The 19554-nt window shown below is 39.9% G+C and overlaps 1 protein-coding gene across 10 annotated transcripts in view; it reads left to right on the top strand.

The window, feature by feature from the left end:
* Positions 1–19554, top strand: part of PATJ (PATJ crumbs cell polarity complex component) — a 418144-nt gene that overhangs the window by 377784 nt on the left and 20806 nt on the right. For 9 of the 10 annotated variants that reach the window (XM_066269036.1, XM_066269031.1, XM_066269034.1 and 6 more), the window contains 5 exons: positions 257–343; positions 4832–4946; positions 6008–6045; positions 10590–10712; positions 11446–11550. In XM_066269036.1, the coding sequence (XP_066125133.1) occupies positions 257–343; positions 4832–4946; positions 6008–6045; positions 10590–10712; positions 11446–11550 (468 nt within the window). The remainder of the gene's footprint in view (positions 1–256; positions 344–4831; positions 4947–6007; positions 6046–10589; positions 10713–11445; positions 11551–19554) is intronic. The other variant, XM_066269037.1, reaches the window with a different exon arrangement.

The following is a 19554-nucleotide window of genomic DNA, read 5'->3' as shown; positions in this document are numbered from 1 at the left end:
AGAAAAGAGGTAGATTGAAATGTAATCTTTTTAACACATTTAAAGATGTCATGAAGTCATGAGATGAATACCACTGAGTTGATAAATTTTTGTTATTTTGTCTTAATTTTTTTTTATTCCTAAATTTTCTCTTTTCCTTTGCTTTCATCACTCATTTACAAATCTTGGTTGCAGAAATGAGTGGAGGCTCTGCTGTGATAACTTAGAACATAAATGCTACTGTTTTTCACTTCTGTTCTTTTCTTGTGTTCCCAAGTGTGCACAGGGGCTTGTGCAGCTAGAGATCGGAAGACTCCGAGCTGGTTCCTGGATCTCCTCAAGGAAGACATCACAGAACAGTCAGGTTGTTGATGGCTTCCCATCAGACTGACTCACTCACCTGTCCCCATTGAGAGAAAGTTCTCCATTGCATAATGGGGAAATACTGTGTAATACACAGTATTACAGTTCTACACAGCATATTCACAATCCCAAGTTCAGTGTATTTTAATGTGTTTGAAGTAAAAATGAAAGGTGGGATGGAAATTCATTAATCCCTAGATTTTTCCCTCCATTATTGCCTGCAAATGTTTTCTTTAGACCATTTTTCTCCCCCACTATTAGTTCTGTATTGCCTATGTGTGCATGTACACAGCTGTGTTTATTTTAAAAAAGAAAAAAGAAAAGAAAGAAAGAAGCAACATCTGGTGGCAATTTGACCCTCATTAGCACAACGTTGTTCTCTTCATTCAATTAAATATTGCTATAAAGTTAACTTGTGAATAGCCACTCACACGTGCTGAGGGCAATTAATGATCAATTCCTAGGAGAGCACAATGTGAGGGTTTCTCCTGTGGGAAAGAGGCCCAATGGGTGACATTTTATGGCTTAGCAAACATCTTATGTTTGTTTGCAAGACTGATGTAAGTGTCACTTTCTTTAAAAAAAACAAAGTATATTTCATTGTTTGTTTGTTTTCATTGTAGTGACTGAAAAAAATCAAGATGGTAGACTATATTTTTAGTCCCATTTGGTATATAATAAAACTATAGAAACTTACATGTTACCCCAAGTCTCCTTTGTGAGTTATAGCTGGGCCTTTGTTTTGAGATTAAAAGCATGATTCTTGGTCCCCTCATTGGTTGCCTTAGACTTAACGCCTGTCCAAGGCCTTGTTCAGAAGACCCTCAGAATGCTATTAGCTGTCTCTTTGCCTCACTGGTGTTAGAAAATGGGTAATGGAAAATATCATTGTTCTAACAGACTAGCTGGCTTGTCTAAAAGAATCTTCAAAGCACTCAAACCCAATAACATCATGTTAAGTTTAGAACACTTTTTTTTTCATTTCTGGCTTGGTTAATGGGCAGCAAGTATGTGTGCTCTCCGACACAGCTGTCATCGGCTCCAGGGGTGGATGGTTGGTGATGGTTCTGGCCAGACTTGTATCAACAGTGGGAACTTGATATGTAAAATAGTTGTCTCAGCTCTTTCTTCATGGGAGATTCATTTGTTGAGTGATTTCATTAAAGCCTGGTGTACACAGGAGGTTAGAATGCAGAGTGAACAATACTGGAGGTGAAATGTTTCCTTTCTAGAGAGTGATGAGAGCTACACAGAAGAGGTTCCATCAGGTCTCACTCCAAAAGGAATTTCTTAGGTTGAAAGGATCCCAGAGAGAGGGAGTAGCACATGCCAAAGCACAAAGGGGAACAAGCAGTTCCAATGTTTAAGGAAAGTCTGGAGGCCCTGGCTGGGTGGGTCAGTTGGTTAGAGCATCATCCCAAGATGCCATGGTTGCAGATTCAATTCCTGGTTAGGCATATACAAGAATCAGCCAATGAACACACAAATAAGTGAAACAACAAATCAATGTCTCTCTCTCTCTCTCTCTCTCTCTCTGCCTTCCATTCTCTCTAAAATCAATTTTTTTATTGTTTTAATTTTTTTTTTTAAGTTTGGACTAACAGGTGAGATGATGGATAGAACTAGATTTCTGTCCTTAAGGAATGTAGATGAGTGTCTTAGTAATTGCTAAAGTTCACATTCAGGTTAAATGTAGAGCAAACAAATTTAAAAGTTCTAGCCCTGGCCAGTTGGTTAGAGCATCATCCTGATACGTCAAGGTTGTAGGTTCGATCCCCCGTCAGGGCACATATAAGAATTAACCAATGAATGCATAAATAAGCAGAGCAACAAATCCATGTCTCTTCTCTCTTGCTCGCTCTCTTGCTCTCCCTTCCTCTCTTTCTCTATTAAAAAAATTAGAAGTTCTATCATTAAATATCAACAAAACCACCATTACCATTTATCTGGTATATAAATGGGAGCTGTCATATATTGGAAACCTTGGACAAAGTATCAAAAGCTTTTATCTAACCTGTTGCACAGGATCCTTATTTCAAAAGGTAGAAGTTTTAATTCAGTCTTAAGAAAAATAGTAAAGCCTGACGAGGCAGTGGCTCAGTGGATAGAGCGTCGGACTGGGATGTGGAGGACCCAGGTTCGAGACCCCGAGGTCGCCAGCTTGGGCGCAGGCTCATCTGGTTTGAGCAAAGCTCACTAGCTTGAGCCCAAGGTCGCTGGCTTGAGCAAGGGATTACTCAGTCTGCTGAAGGCCCGCGGTCAAGGCACATAAGAGAAAGCAATCAATGAACAACTAAGGTGTTGCTACGAAAAACTGATGATTGATGCTTCTCATCTCTCTCCGTTCCTGTCTGTTGTCCCTCTCTATCCCTCTCTCTGACTGTCTTTGTAAAAAAAAAAAAAAAAAAAAAAAGAAAAACAGTAAATATATTTTATCTTTACTTTGTCCTTAAAATTATGGCTGAGATGATGTGAGAGTTTACACTGATATTTGGCTAACTGGAAGAAGACTTGTAGCTGGCTGTGAAAAGGAAGCATCATGAAAAGGTGAATCATCAGGTGAAAAGGAACTCTATCATGAGTTCAAGACCAGCCCATGACCCAAATGGAGGAAAAGAAGATACCATTCCCAAACATTTTCATCTGTAGACCAAGGACCCTCTAGGAACACAGATTTCTTTCTTGGCAACTAACTGTAAGCTAGGGAGAAAGAGGCCTTCTTTTCAGGGCTAAGGAGAATTTTAACTCGTTAACTTGGCCAGAGATTGGGGCCACCAAGCCTCTTTTTCTAAGATGCCTTTTCCCACCAACCAGAAAAGGGGATCTACTCTGTGCAGAGAAAGTATGTCATGTAAAAAAGAACTCTTTTCTTCAGATAACTGAGGGGACACTGCCAGGCAGAGTCCATATTGATAAAGGCCTTGGCAAACACCTTGTTCTGAGACTTTTTAGACAAAAGTTACAAGTTGTACTTATGTAATTCTGAGCAATTATCTACTATAACACCATTGATCTAAATCATATCCTTTCAGGAAAATATAAAAAATACTCCTTTATATATATTCATTAAAATGTCTATAACTTACCTTGAAAAGAATTTTATTTTTAAAAGACAAATTGAATGATGAATAGGTGAATGGATATGTGAAAAGGGCAATATAGCAAAATGTTAATTGTAGATCGAGCTGTATGTATAGATGTCTACTTTTAACTTTTCTTTATATTTGAAATTTTTTTATATTGAAAAAGTGTTAAAATGTTAAACAACTTCCATCATATAACTAAGGAAGTGGTTTAAAGTATAAATCATCAGGTGATAATTGTGATCTTAGGTTTAGATTAAAATTTCAAGGCAGTTGGGCATAACCTTGATAATTTGGAAGAAAGAATTCTTTATTTGTTATTGGTGACAGTGTGTTCTACATTTAAAAGGTCCTTCATTATGTAAATTGTTTTTATTGAATAGCCACTAGCCATAGGTGACTATACATTGTAGACCTCAAATATTTACTTAGATGGGTAAAAGGGCAGTAATAGAGGTACAGCAGATTGAACTGAATTATTCCTGACTCTAGGAAAATCTTTGAGGAAAAAAATTACCAATTTTAAAACAACATATTCCCAGGATATTTGCTGCTTTCTCCTACTATTGAAACCTCCATTAGGTCACTTTTCTTTCTTTCTTTCTTTCTTTTTTTTTAAAAACAGAGAGAGAGAGAGAGAGAGAGAGAGAGAGAGAGAGAGAGAGAGAGAGAGAGGAACAGACAGGAACAGAGAGAAATGAGAATTTTTAGTTTTTCGTTGCGACACCTTAGTTGTTCATTGATTGCTTTCTCATATGTGCCTTGACTGCAGGCCTTCAGCAGAACAAGTAACCCCTTGCTCAAGCCAGTGAGTGACCTTGGGTCCAAGCTGCTGAGCTTTGCTCAAAGCAGATGAGCCCGCACTCAAGCTGGCGACCTCAGGGTCTCGAACCTGGGTCCTCCGCATCCCAGTTCAACGCTCTATCCACTATGCCACCGCCTGGTCAGGCAGGTCACCTTTCTGTTAAGGTTTTATTACTCTTGTTTTAGCAAAATAGATTGTGTAGTTTGAGTGATAAGGGAATAAACATTGAGTCTAGCCCCAAATGACACACAATGCCATTAACTCATCATATGTAAACACTGTGTAACAACTTAGGAAAATGTTTTTTTATTTCATGTTGAGCAAGGAAAGCTTAAATTATTGTATATTTTCTTCCTGAATGATTGAAACCATATATGAAAGCACATACCATAGAGAAAACAGTGAAGAAAGTGTTAGATGGGACTGTGTGAGGGTGGGAAGCGAGTGAGTATGGGTAATTTTTGTTTTTTAGCATCTTAAGAATTTTCTATTACATGGTTATGGTTATTTCATTAATTCAAATATTAATTAATAAGTTTGAATTTTGTTTTAAGGCCAAGTTTGCGTTTCAGCACAGCTGACCTCTGGGTTTCCTTTTCAGGGGAGTCAGCACAGCGCCCACAGCAGCCTTCACCCCGCCCTTGCTCCTGTCCTTTCCAGCCTGCAGAGCCTGGTCGGCGCAAAAAGGGCTGCCGATCCTTCCCCCAAAAATTCAGGTAGTCCTTGGACACACCTCCAGCAAAATCATCCTACTACCCAACTTTTTTAAAACAATGTTTCCGCCTGACCTGTGGTGGCGCAGTGGGTAAAGCATTGACCTGGAACACCAAGGTTGCCAGTTCAAAACCCGGGCTTGCCTGGTTAAGGCACATATGGGAGCTAATGCTTCCTCCTCCTTCCCCTTCTCTCTCTCTCTTTCTTTCTCTGCCCTCTCTAAAATGAATAAAAATAAAATCTTGAAAGAGAAAAAAACCCAATCTTTTCACCTTTAATTTAAATATCTTTAAATCTTTGTACTTGGCCACGTAAGCCCCATGCTTTTGGAAAGTTCTGTCCCAAAGGAAGTAAAGCCACAGAGACTAATTTTTGGAATATGCCTTTAACTTTACACCAATCACATGAAAAAGTAGGAAAGCAGAGCTCTCAAGCATTTCCTAAAGTAATATCGTTTACAAAGAGAAAATTTAAAAATTACTGGTCACTCAATGAAGGTCGGAAGTGCATATCCCAGTGGGGTGGGACAGAGCAGTGGTCTTTTTAAGTCTTTCCTTGGATAGGCGGTTAATTTTAAGTCAGAAAAATGTAAACAGTAAAGCACAAAAGGCTAACCTGCTAAGCCATTTAATCACCTTATTTCAGGCAGTTGTGCTACAGTCCGCAAGCCGTTGTCAGACCAAATGATTATGGCCACATCTGTCTCAGACAGAGCAGACTTCTTTCAGATAGAAGCCATAGTCCCTGATCAATGATGGCCATTTGGATTCTGAGAAAGGGTACAGCCTGACCTGTGGTGGCACAGTGGATAAAGCATCAACCTGGAATCCTGAGGCCACTGGTTCAAAACCCTGAGTTGGTATTTCTCACTCCCCGTTCTCTGTGTACAATCAATCAATAAAATATTTTTTAAAAAGAGAGAAGGAGGGTACAATGCCTGCTTGCTTCATTATTGTCACTTGAAAGGCCAAGAAAATGATACTGTTTTCAGGAGATAATATTATATCCTACATGTACTACCTCTTAATTTTAAAAATTGATTGTTTTGCTTCCTTATTGATAGGCACCGATATGGGACCAAGGACCGTTGAGATAATCAGGGTAAGTCAGTTATTTTGCTATTTTTCTGGTGTGTGTTGAATTTGCATAAAATGTACATTTTCCTCTTAATACAATTGGTTGGGTTCCTTTAAGTTACTGAATAAACATGTGGTTTATGTTAACATGAACAGACTTTAAAAAAATACAGTAAAGGGCCCTGGCCGGTTGGCTCAGCGCTAGAGCGTCGGCCTGGCGTGCGGGGGACCCAGGTTCAATTCCCGGCCAGGGCACACAGGAGAAGCGCCCATCTGCTTCTCCACCGCCCCCCCTTCCTCTTTGTCTCTCTTTTCCCCTCCCGCAGCCAAGGCTCCATTGGAGCAAAGATGGCCCGGGCGCTGGGGATGGCTCCTTGGCCTCTGCCCCAGGCACTAGAGTGCTCTGGTTGCAGCAGAGCGACACCCCGGAGGGGCAGAGCATTGCCTCCTGGTGGGCAGAGCTTGGCCCCTGGTGGGTGTGCTGGGTGGATCCCGGTCGGGCGCATGCGGGAGTCTGTCTGACTGTCTCTCCCGTTTCCAGCTTCAGAAAAAAAAAATACAGTAAAGTATGTAAGTGACCACTGTAAATTTTTCAGTACATCTCATCCATTACATTTTGTGCATGTGCTTAAAGTTTTATAAAACAAAAGTGGTAGAGTATTAGATATACTCTTGTAGTTTTTTTTACTCTAAAGTAAGAACTTTTAGCCATGCCAATAAGTTTTTGTTTGTTTGTTTGTTTTTATAGCATATACCAGCAATTTCCAACCAGTTGTGCCACAAGAATTTTTAATATCTATTTAGTCAGGAGCACTGACCTCTTTTCCCATAGATTGTCAAATTTAAAAAAATGACAACAGCCAACACAATAATAGCTGTCTGGTATGAATGATTAAAATTATCCTATTTTGTTTGGTCAGCTTGCTGCAGAATTTTAGTAATTAGTTTATGTGTGCCACGGTGAAAAAGCTGAAAGTCGCTGGCATAGAGCATGATATCTTATTGGTTACATAATATTCCATCATATGAATGTGCTGTAATTTTCTTAACCCGCTTCCTCTTATAAAACAATTAGCATATTTCTCAACTTTTGCTGTCTTTTGTAGCAAAATATCTTTGTATTTTCTTTTCTGCTCATATCATGGGTGATTTTTCTCAGGATTAACTCCTAGAAATGAAATTGTTGAGTCAAAAGCCACACTAGCTGTGAAAGGTTTTTGCATATTTGCTTAATTGCCTCACCAAGAAGATGGCATAAAATGCATTTCAGTTCATACATTTGTCAGAGCCTGAATTTCAAATTCCTGTGTGATATCCATAATATTGGAAAGTGGACTTCTGTTTTGATCACTTTGACCATTAAATTTGGGTTTCAAGAAGTAGTAAAAAAAAATTACAACCTTGTTGTGATCATCATTTAACTGCAGTAAAGTGATACCCAGCATAGCTTAGTTCTCTGGAGTCAATTATAGCTGTGTTTGAAGGCAATCTGCTATTTACTAGCTCTGTTATCTTTGGCAAGTTACTTAACCTCAGTTTTCCCATCTGTAGAATGGGGGTGATAACACTGTTTACCTCACTAGGTAAATATTGTTGTGTGGATTAAATGAAGTAATGCATATAGCAGGGGTCCTCAAACTATGGCCCGTGGGCTGCATGTGGCCCCCTGAGGCCATTTATCCGGTCCCCCGCCGCACTTCCAGAAGGGACACTTCTTTCACTGGTGGTCAGTGAGAGGTCAAAAAGTTGAGGTCACATGCATCCTGTGCTCCTGGAGTACTGTATGTGGCGGCGCCACAAAGCAGCTCCGGAAGTGCGTCATATCACTTGTTATGTCTAGCAGTGACAAATATGGAACCAGACATTAACCATCTCATTAGCCAAAAGCAGGCCCATAGTTCCGATTGAAATACTGGTCAGTTTGTTGATTTAAATTTACTTGTTCTTTATTTTAAATATTGTATTTGTTCCCATTTTGTTTTTTTACTTTAAAATAAGATGTGTGCAGTGTGCATAGGGATTTGTTCATAGTTTTTTTTATAGTCCGGCTCTCCAATGGTCTGAGGGACAGTGAACTGGCCCCCTGTGTAAAAAGTTTGGGGACCCCTGGCATATAGTATGTTTAGCATAGTACCCAGTGCATCATGAATGTCCAAGAAGTGGGATCCATTATTATTGGCTACATCTTTGACTATATCTGCCTTATTTGTTCCATTATCTTTCTACCAGAGTGTCAACTCAGAAGTTTCTAGGATGGGAAAGTTTAATATACCAACATGTGCATAATTAGGGATGAATTAAGGAACCATTATGATAGATTTAAACAAAACCAAATTATTGCATAAATTTCTCCTTATTCCAATATTTGTCCAACACAATGTCATTCTGTGTTTTGTTAGTCATTTCAGCCATCTGGTTTTATAAGCTTTTATAAAAAGGCCTGCTCCTACTAAACCTATTCTTCCACATATGGTCCAAGAAGAAATTTCATAATGAAGCTCATCTTACTGTTTTGCACGTAGGGCTTTACTCCTGATGCATTCAGAAAATAGAAGCTGGATAAAAATACTTTGGAAAACTATATATAGGCTACTTGTTACTGGAGAGGCCACCATTGCCGTTTTTCTGTCTTATAGGTATGACGTGCAGCACTGGTAATATTATTAATAATAAGATTTTTTCACACTTATGTGAAAAAATAAAAAGTCAGCAACCTGACTTTTTAAAGTTCTTTCATATATTATTTTTGTTATTTTATTCTTTTCCCTTTTCCCAATTTTATAGAGATTAAGTCAAAGCACACTAAGCTGAATATGTTTTTAAATGATAAGTTAAAACTGTAGAAGCCTTGTGACCATACAGGTTGTGGCTGCCTTTAACCACACCAACTCCACTAACATTTCTGCCATAGCTGTCATATATTTACACTTACATAATCTGAGAACATCACCAAATGATCTTATAATTTTTGCTTTCATGTATCCTGCATATTTTAAAGAACTTAAGAAAAATAATTGGTCCTGGCCAGGCTGTGGCACGAAACCCCGATGTCGCTGGCTTGAGCTTGGGCTCATAGACATGACCCCATGGTCTCTGGCTTGAGCCCAAAGGTCACTGGCTTGAACCCAAGGCTTGAGCAAGGAATTACTAGCTCTGATGGAGCACCCCCCTACCTAGTCAAGGCACATATGAGAAAGCAAACAATGAATGACTAAAATGCTGCAACAAAGAATTGATGCTTCTCATCTCTCTCCCTGTCTGTCCCTGTTTCTCTCTCTCTCCCACTAAAAAAAAAAAAAAATTAGTGTTTACTGTTTTTTTTACATCAAGTAATTTAGGATTTTATCCTGTACCCACAGATTTTAAGCTATAGACAGGTTCATTCAACCCAGTTCGGTTGAGACTGCAAGTTCCGTCTCCTCTTTGGTGAGTGGTGGTTCAGGTAGTTCGGATCAGTGTCACACAGGTGTAGCTTAGATTGGAGCCTGAGAACACTATGGGTTCACTCGGGTCAGAGGATCTTTACTCTGCTCTCTTTACTCTAGTTTTCTTCCTTGATTCTCACGCCAGCGGGGGCTCCTTTTCCTGGTTCCTCTGACCAGAGAGATGGGCGTTTCTATCAGAGTCTTGGCGGTGTGTGCCACTTTGGCAGCCCCTTGCCTGCACCGCATCCCCAGGACAACGCTGCCAGGAAAACGGTTGGGACATTCATCCCTGCTGTCATGTCTCCATGTTTTGGTTTTCCACCACATTTTGAGTTTCTTTAGTTTTTAGAATCCTCAGGTAGTTGTTTTTGGTATTTTGACATGTGCTTCATTTTAATCAGCAGGAGGGATATGCTATATATAGTGTGCGTATGCCACCAGGTTGAACCTGGAACTTGTCATTTGTTCCTTTAGTGATTTGTAAAACACTAACCCTATAATAAAGTGTGGGGAGCACTGGGACCAAAGCCAGGATCTCTTCACCAGAGTCCGAGTGAACCATGTCACCTCACTTAATAATCTTAGGGAACATTTCCTGTCACCTGTTACTCCAAACTCTGTTGTCATTATGGTGAGTGTCCTCTAATATCCTTTGTTCTAACATAGCACTGTTAGAGCCAAATATGTTTGTTCACACCCCCAAGAGCTTGATCTGTGTGGCAGTTTAATTATAAACACCATATGAAAATGTACTTGCCAAGTCTGCGTCAAAATTGGCCACTAAACTAAGCTGTAGCATAGAATTGGGTTTTTCTTACTCCTACTATTACTGTTTTATCGAGCCTTTTTTGTAGGCCAGGACTGCACTGTAGCAGCTCATTTAATCCTCATTTCAACTCTGTGAGGTAGGTGGGATTCTTCCCATTTTATGCCTTGTGATGGAGGCTCTAGGAAGTTAAGGAACTTCCTGAAGACTCTCCAGCTAATTAAGTGCTAGAGCTGAAACGCGGGTTTTTCTGACTGCAAAGACACTTGACTCCTGTGTTACCCTGACCTCCTGCGTCACGGAGCGTGTTCCATAGCTATCAGGGACGGTCAGGTCGTGGCTCTTTATTAAATATGTTATGTTTTGCTTCTTTTTTAGGAGCTCAGTGATGCCCTTGGAATCAGTATTGCTGGAGGAAAAGGAAGTCCCTTAGGAGACATACCAATATTTATCGCCATGATTCAGGCCAGCGGTGTGGCTGCGCGCACACAGAAGCTAAAAGTAAACAAAAGGGGAATGGCAGGGCGCTAACCGCGCGTGGTGGGGAAGGGGAGGAAGTGGCCGCCATGGGCACGTGGTTCCCAGTTGGAATTCCAGCAGCCATCAGAGACCCACGCTGAGGGCAAAACACATTGGAGAAAGTTTATACTGTACCTGAAATTCATTAGGTCCCTGGGCATATAAAAATATTATTGTTTGTATCAAAGCTTCTCAAGGAAAGAAGGAATTGCAGCTCATTTCCGCCTCCCAGACCATTTTTTTAGCACCTAATTCCACCCCCAGTTGATTTTTACCTGAGAGTGATTTGACCTTAGTATCTTCCTTCACCCAAAAGAATCAACATGCTTACAAATTTTCCCCATTGCCCTTTAATTTTAACTTAGGCAGAAAAATAAAGCAGAAAATATTTGAGCTTTATCGAACAGTTAATTTGTACACCCCGTTATTACTGGCAAATGGATGCATGAAATGCCACCATTACCAAAATACAAAAGTGGCCTGCCGGGCCTTTTAATAAGCAAATCTGACCCCCTTCTTGTTTCTCTGATTGGTCTGTGTTTGGGAAGAGCCATAAAAATTCCTCGTGCTTCTGGAACATGCGCACACTGTAAAAACACAGAGCCTTCACAATAGCCACAAATGGGGGAATATGATTTCCAAAGAATTTTAAGCATTCTTCTCAAATTTAATTTTTCCTAATGATAGTGATTTTCTACCACTTTTGTACTTCCAGGTTGGAGATCGGATTGTCAGCATTAATGGGCAACCTTTGGATGGGCTGTCTCATGCCGAAGTGGTTAATCTGCTGAAGAACGCCTACGGGCGTATTATCCTGCAGGTACTGCCGTCAATGGAGCACGCAGCTGCGCCAGGCAGATAAGTGGCATGCAAAAAAAAAGATTGAGCGTCACTGGCAGTCAGCATCACCGCCCAGCAGAGTGCTGGATGATGTGAATTATGAAAGTTGAAAGCAAGAAATTATTATTTTTATTCAGAAATTCTTTAATGCCACCCATATAGGCAGTGGGCATGATTATATGAAAGCATAACAAGGGGAGAAAAATTACTCTTTGCTTCACATGATAAATCAACAAGGCTTTTAGCTTCCAGCGTTCTTTTGTAAATCAGAGTTTGCAAGGAATAGGAAATGATTTCTTTTCTTCTGCCCAAAACCTGTTACTGGACTGCCCAAGCGCTGCTTTCTTCCACTCGCATTAAAAGGAGGGAGAAATACAATGCTCTTTTTTCTGTACCATAAGTGATTTCCAACACTGTTGAATTCTGACTGCATAGTAGTCATCAAGTAAGGCAGACCATTGTTTATCAGCTGTGGTCCCCAAGAGTATTGTCCAGAGGCACAGGGACAATATCAGGAAGTAAAAACAGGGTGTGCTGTTAATTACCTCTTCCATTGTCAGCACTTCACATGTGTCTGAGGTTGGTAGCATGCGGTGAGCGAGAGGCAGCACTCTGGCAGTGAGTTTCGTTAAGTAGTTTCCCCAAAATGTATGTTTATAATCACCATACTTCTGCAGAATTAGTATTAAATGGTTTTGGAGATAAAAAGAATAAAACCCAACATTTTGTGCCTTAGAGAGAGGGCTAGCCAGCCCTCAAATAATAAGCTCAAATTGAAAAACCATTACTTTTGGGAGAACCAATTTGTGGTGCTTAACTCTCACTTCTTGATGGTCTTAGTCCGAAGTGCCAGAACAGACATAAAAGTAAATGGCTTTCAGCTTGTATGAAGGGAATCATAAAAATGCCACCAGTAGTTTCAAAGGAGTTCATGTGACCTGCAACCTATTTATTCAATGATTGGGGTCCCAAGTTTCTGTTGAGCACAAACCAAAACATTTGGACAGTTGTAACATACACAGCTATGAGTATGGAGCATGTGTCCTGCCAAACCAACACACGACATGGACTGCTGGAGAGTCTGCTTCCTCTCGTCTGTGTCCGCCTTTCAGTGGGAGCTTGTTACCTCACATTCCTCCCTCTGCTATTGTCAGAGCCTCCAAATCCTTCTTTTGTTTGCTGTGCTTGCTTTCCCTTCGAGTTAGCCTGACTCCTAAAGGCCCCACGAGTGCGATTCTTCCACCTCAGAGCTGTGGCTCCTTAGTTGTACAGATTTAAGAGGAAGTTATTTCAGGTGGTAACTGTGTCAACACACACAGAAAGTGTTTCCCTTAGCAAGATCTGGTATCATAGTTATCTTCATACACTGATATAATTGGTTCAGCTCCACCTTCTTTACAAAGAAATGGGAATTTGCATGCTGTAAACATTTCACATCAACTATAAAAAGTAACTTAAATGAAAATGAGTTTGTGCTCTCCCATGCAGAATTAACACTTCATTCAGCCAAATTGCCACTATGAACATACTTTTGAAGGAGTTCTTTATTTTTCCTATTTCTGTATTTTAAGAAGAAAATGACATTTGGTTTTAAAATGTTCTCTTGCATTAATCACATTAGTTGGTGTTATTTTTTTTTTCTTAGCATGTGTTATTAAAAGCTTAAAGGAATTCTTTGGGATTTGGACAGTTGTAACATACACAGCTATGAGTATGGAGCATATGTCCAGCCAAAAGCTTTCGACACAAAGCCCAGGAAACTCTCGTGTCCTGTATCAGATACTCTTCAGTTGCATAGTCTATCTGCTTTAATTAAAACAATGTGCAAGGAGCTTGAGGTGGCACAGCGGATAAAGCATCTATCTGGAATGCTGAGTTCGCCAATTTGAATCCCTGGGCTTGCTTGGTTAAGGCACACATAGGAAGCAACTACTATGAATTGATGCTTTCAGCTTCTATCCCTCTTTCTCCCTCTTTCTCTCTCTCTCCTTTCTCTAAAAATCAATAAATAAAATCTAAAACATGCAAAACAAAATAATGTTTAAGAAGTAGTACCAGCAATCCAATGATCACAGCTGACTTGTCCCTGGGTAATTATTTTTATTAGCAGGTGAGCCAGCCCATTGATAGAATAGTAGGGCAGGTCAGATAATTGTGTCTTGCAATGTGAAAAAGACTTATTGTCAGTGTGTCGTGCAAAACAGTCAGCAACTACAGATTGCACAGAGAGAATTAAGGTCTGGGTCGGCGGACTGCAGGGTGGAGAAGGGGAGAAGAGTGGAAGAGACACCCAGCACTTCTGGAAGCTCCTCCCCACAGTGTAAATTGCCGTCTCTAGGTGCAATAAGGAGGTAGATGTTTCTGCCCTTAAAGTCTGATGGTTTCTTATTCCCAGTTACAGATTGGTCAGTGGAGATCGATTTGACTATAAGGGGTCATTTTAAATGTTTCCAATTATGTTTGCTTCTGTAGTTTGATAGTTTATCAGTTCAGTTCTTTTGTCTATGGAAGTACTATCAAATCTTTTTTGGATAAAAGCAGGTAACTCATACTCTATGCTAAAAAAATATATTTATTTTTAACTTTTTTTGATATTTATAGAAGATATAAAGAGCATATCAGGGATTTTTATCACTGAAGGAACATATGAGGCTTGTTCTGGGTCCAAGAAGAGATTATGCAAACATTTAGAGCATAGAAGAATGAGTGGATTGAGGTAGCATTGATTAGTCTAGGGAATTTAGGAGGAGCATGTTGGGAGAGAAGAGAACACTATTATTTGGGAAATCCAGGTAGAGGTGTCCAGCAGGCACAGGACATGTGCTGCTGATGATTGGGGGGACTTCAGTGTGGGAAACAGAGGGGATAAATTAAGCCATCTGCAGCTTTTTCATGTCAACGTCCTCACTGCCTGCCACATTATACTTCATAGATATTGGTTCAGTGAATGGAAAGAGAACAAAGACCTGGAGTTAGCAGCAAGGAGGAAGAGCAGAAGAGAGTCTTAAACCAGGGGCATTGATTAAGGGTCTAGCTACAAGTAGTTTGGGAGGCCCTTTGAAGGCACCTTCCAGAGCACAAAACAAACCGAAAACCTGCTGTAAAAGGGCCTGACTGCTGGGTAGAACAGAGAGATTTCTCCTACTTATTAAAATGATATTTGGAAAACAGTGATTTCTCTTATAAGCCCTAAATTAAAAATGAAAGAGAAGCTTGACCTGTGGTGGCACAGCGGATAAAGTGTGGACCTGGAACACTGAGGTTGCCATTTCAAATCCCTGGGTTTGCCCGGTCAAGGCACATACAGGAAGCAACTACTACAAGTAGATGTTACCTGCTTCTCCCCTCTCTCCCTCTGTTTCTCTCTTTCTTTCTTGTTCTCCCCCTCTCCAAAAATCAATAAATAAAACCTAAAAAAAATGTTTTTTCAACGAAAGAGGAAAAATAATAAAACACCAGATTTATACAGGAGATCCAATATCCAACAAATAGGAGTTACAAAAAGAAAGACAGGAAAAGAACAAAGAAATGAAATCAATTCAACTCAACGTCTATTAATCAGCGAGCAGGATAAATAAGAATAATGCCTATATACATTCTGAAAGTTTCAAGGAGAAAAGTAGTTAGCTACTTACAAAAGAACAAGAGATTCAAATGGTTCCTGGCTTTTATTTTTTAGCAGTGTATTTCTGAGAAATTAATTTAGGATATACTCCAAAAAAAAAGAACACCATGTGACAGAGGAAAACCAATGGATTTAATACTAGAGAACATTGAAGGCCAAGACAGCTGTGTAGCAGGCCTAGAGAACAGCTTGTCCAACTTGGAGCAGGAAGAGAAGAGGGTTCCAAGAGAGATGCTTCTGAGTTAAAGAGGAAAAGGAGGAACAGACAGACTATCTCATATTTAACAGAATTGGAAATTTGGGATCAGTTAGGACATTTGGGGCTAAATTAGTTATAAGTATATTAAAAAGTAAACAAAATGAGATAATTATTAACCTTGGGGAAAATAAACATACCAAAAAAAAAAAAAGGAAATGTAATCATAGTTTAGTAGTTGGCACAGTATAAATAACATTCCAAGTCATAATAAAACCAATATAACCAAGTATCATAACTCATGAAGTATTAGTAACATGGAGTCTGGGGTGTGTTGTAGGAAAGGAAAATATAAGTGAGGTTAATCTTTATCTTCTATTAATCGGACATGATCAGATCATATTTAAAACCAAACAATCAAGAAATAGAAGTAAAAGCATTTTTTTGTAGAAATATAGAAGCAAATATGGGCTAAGTAATTAGGGAGGAGGGAAGAAGGGGACTATTCATTAAATAATATGTAATCATTTTTAATTTTATTTATTTATTGGTTTGAGAAAGAGAGAAACACTGTTTCACTTATTTATGCACTCATTGGTTGATTCTTGTATGTGCCCTGGCTGGGGATTGAACCTGCAGCCTTGATATACTGGGGTGACACTCTAACCAACTGAGTTACCCAGCCAAGACTCATTTTTATTTTTTTAATTATACATGAATAAATTTGATTTAAAAAATTCAAATAAAAACAGAGACATTGCTAGAAATTGTCAGAACTATAGAGATATATTTAAAGAAACAAAGAAAACAAGTAGAACTTTAAGATATAAAAGTTAAGTGGAAGTTTGGCAAGCTAAATTTCCATCTCTTGGAAGAGGGAGTCAGTCAACATCATGATGATAAATTTTGGCCCTGGCCGGTTAGCTCGAATGGTTAGAGTGAAGTCCAAAACACTAAGGTTGTAGATTTGATTCACAGTCAGGGCACACATGGGAAGTGGCCAATGAACACACAACTATGTAAAACAACAAATGAGTGCTTCTCTCTCTCCCTTCTTCTCTCTGTCTCTCTAAAATCAATCAATCAATAATTTTTTAAAAAGAAGATAAATTTCAAAATTGACTTACCAGCATATTACTTAGCTAGACCTTTAGGATTTAAAAGAGAAAAGTTCAGCAGCCTGGCCTGTGGTGGCGCAGTGGATAAAGCATCGACCTGGAATGCTGAAGTCGCCGGTTCAAAACCCTGGGCTTGCCCGGTCAAGGCACATATGGGAGTTGGTTCTTCCCGCTCCTCCCCCCTTCTCTCTCACTTCTCTGTCTCTTTCTTGCTCTTTCCTCTCTAAAGTGAATAAATAAAATCTTTAAAATTAAATAAATAAAAGAAAAATTCAGTGTATCTCTAGGAAATGAGAGTGTTGAATTTTTTATCATGTACTGTACTATTAAATATTTTATCATGTGCTCACAAAAAGAAATAACCTGGAGAAACAAAATAGAATAGAACCAGGAGTCAAAAATATGTTCTTGGACACTAAGGGAAAAAAGAATTTCAAAAATAGCACATTTACCAATGAGGCAGGAGTAAATAAAACTGCAGAAAAGTCAGTATAGCTGGCAGATGAATCACTGGCAATCTTTAACTGAGTTCTTTTTTTTTTTTTTTTTTTTTTTTTAATTTTAGAAAGGAAGAGGGAGGCAGAGAAACACTGATTTGTTGTTCCAGCCATTCATGCATTTTTTGGTTGATTCCTGTATGTGCCCTCACCAGGGATCAAACCCGCAACCTTAGGATCGTTAAGATGCTCTTATCCAGGCAGGGCTTTTGAGTTCTTTTAGAGTTGGTAGCAAAGTGTTGCCCAGGTAGCTAAGGTGATTGGAGCGTTGTCCCCATACCCCAAGGTTGTGAGTTTGATCCTCAATCTGGGCACATACAAGAATCAACCAATGAATGCATAAATAAGTGGAACAACAAATTGATGTTTCCCCTTTCTCTCTCTCTCTCTCTCTCTTTCTTTCTTATCTCTCTCTTCCCACCCTTCTTCCCTTCCTCTCACTTTCTAAAAACCAATCAATACATAGCAAGGGTGTAGTTGGGAGCAAAGGACATAGAAGAAAAGATAGACATGATGTTACCAGTGAAAAAGAAATTTTGCAGAGGAGTTCAAATCTGATGGCTTTTTTTTAGGATGGTCATTTTCTAAGAGTGAGTAAAGCAAAGATTTTGTTATTTGAGAGAAATGCTTTTCAAATGTTAGTGCTCTGGAATCACCTTGATGGCTTGTTAAACGTGATTGCAAGGTCCCACCACTAGAAGTTTTGATTCCATAGGAATGGGGTGGAATAAAAAATTTACATTTAGCCTGACCAGGTGGGGGCAAAGTGGATAGAGCATCAGCCTGGAATGCTGAGGACCCAGGTTCAAGACCCCGAGGTTGTTGGCTTGAGCACAGGCTCACCAGCTTGAGTGTGGGGTTACTGGCTTGAGCATGGGATCATAGACATGACCCTATAGTCTCTGGTTTGAGCCCAAAGGTTGCTGACTTGAAGGCCAGGGTCACTGACTTGAGCAAGGGGTCACTCGCTCTGCTGTAGCCCCCCCCCCATAAAAGCACATATGAGAAAGTAACCAAATACAACTAAGGTGCTGCAATGAAGAATTTTTGCTTCTCATCTCTCTCCCTTCCTGTCTGTCCCTATCCTTCCCTCCCTGTCTCTCAAATAAATAAATAAATAAATAGTTGCATTTATAATAAGCTCCCAGGAATTGCTGATGCCACTTGTTTAGAGAGCAGCCTGAGACCCACTGGAGTAGTGCATTATTCAGGGATGAGGAAAGATTTGCACAATTTTTTTTCTATGCCTGGAATACCCATCACACAGTGCCCTCATTTCTCTCTTTTTTTTTAACCTCTTTTTAAATCTTGTGAAATCATTTGTTTAGGAATTCTTTAACCAAGAACATGGAGCATCTGGGTGTCAGTTCCCCTGAAGACCATGAATTTGTCCAAAGTGGAGACTGTCTGTGCCTTCAGCACAAGGCCTAGCATAAAGCAGATGTCTAGAACATGCTGGCTGCACTGAGTAGGTTTCTGAGCCATGCTGATCTAGTTGGAGGGCATGGACTTACAGAGGACAAATCAGCAGTTACCAGTTGGGTTCAGAAAAATTCCATTAGAGGAGAAGGAAGGACTGGGTTGGTAATTTAAAAGACAAGCATCTAAAAGCACATGTATTTATCATTAAGGGAATGGTTTGTGAGTAGTTCTTTTTTGTTGTTGTTTTTTTTAGCAAGAGACAGAGATAGAGGGGGACAGATAGACAAGAAGAGAGAGAAATGAGAAGCATCAACTCATATTTGTGGCACCTTAATTGTTCACTGATTGCTTTCTCATGCATGCCTTGACCAGGGGGCTCTAGGTGAGCCAGTGACCCCTTGCTCAAGCCAGTGACCTTGGGCTTCAAGCCTGTGACCTTTGGGCTCAAGCCAGCAACCATAGGGTCATGTCTATGATCCCACACTCAAGCCAGCGACCTCGGGATTTCAAACCTGGGTCGTCAGCATCCCAGGTCGATGCTCTATTCTCTGCACCACTGCCTAGTCAGGCTGTGAGCAGTTCTTAACTTTGGTTACACGGTAAAATCACTAATTTCATCACTGGTTCCTGGGTCTCAGCCCCAGCGATGAAATTGGTCTGGGATGAGGCATGGACATCGGGATCTTTTTGTTTCCCAGGTGATTTTAATATTCTAGCCAGGAGTAAGATTTGTGGGGGTCATGATGGATAAAAAGCTAAGTGATGCCAGGACAGGGGTGATAAACTCCAGGAAGAAAACAAAGCGCTAAAGGTTTAAAAGTTGAACTGAAGACCTAGTGGAGGCTCTGTAGGACAGCAGGTGTTAGTGTCAGGAAGCTGTGCATTTCGAAGCCTGTCACTTAACTCTTTAGTTTCCTGTAAACAGGGATCATATCTCCTTTCTTCCACGATTGCTGTGAGGATTAAATGAGATGTAATGTTTAATGAAAACAGGGGATTGCAAATGGCAAGCATAAATTAAGTGGTATTTTACTACTTGCATTATAATAACATAGGCTTGAAGTCAGAGGACCTAAAATTCCTTGTTGGAGTGGTTTTCAAGTGACACTTGAGGTGTATGTTACTA

This window comes from Saccopteryx bilineata, chromosome 3 (genome assembly GCF_036850765.1).
Source record: "Saccopteryx bilineata isolate mSacBil1 chromosome 3, mSacBil1_pri_phased_curated, whole genome shotgun sequence".
In the NCBI taxonomy this organism is placed as follows: Eukaryota; Metazoa; Chordata; class Mammalia; order Chiroptera; family Emballonuridae; genus Saccopteryx; species Saccopteryx bilineata.
This window is presented reverse-complemented; position numbering and strand designations above follow the sequence as displayed.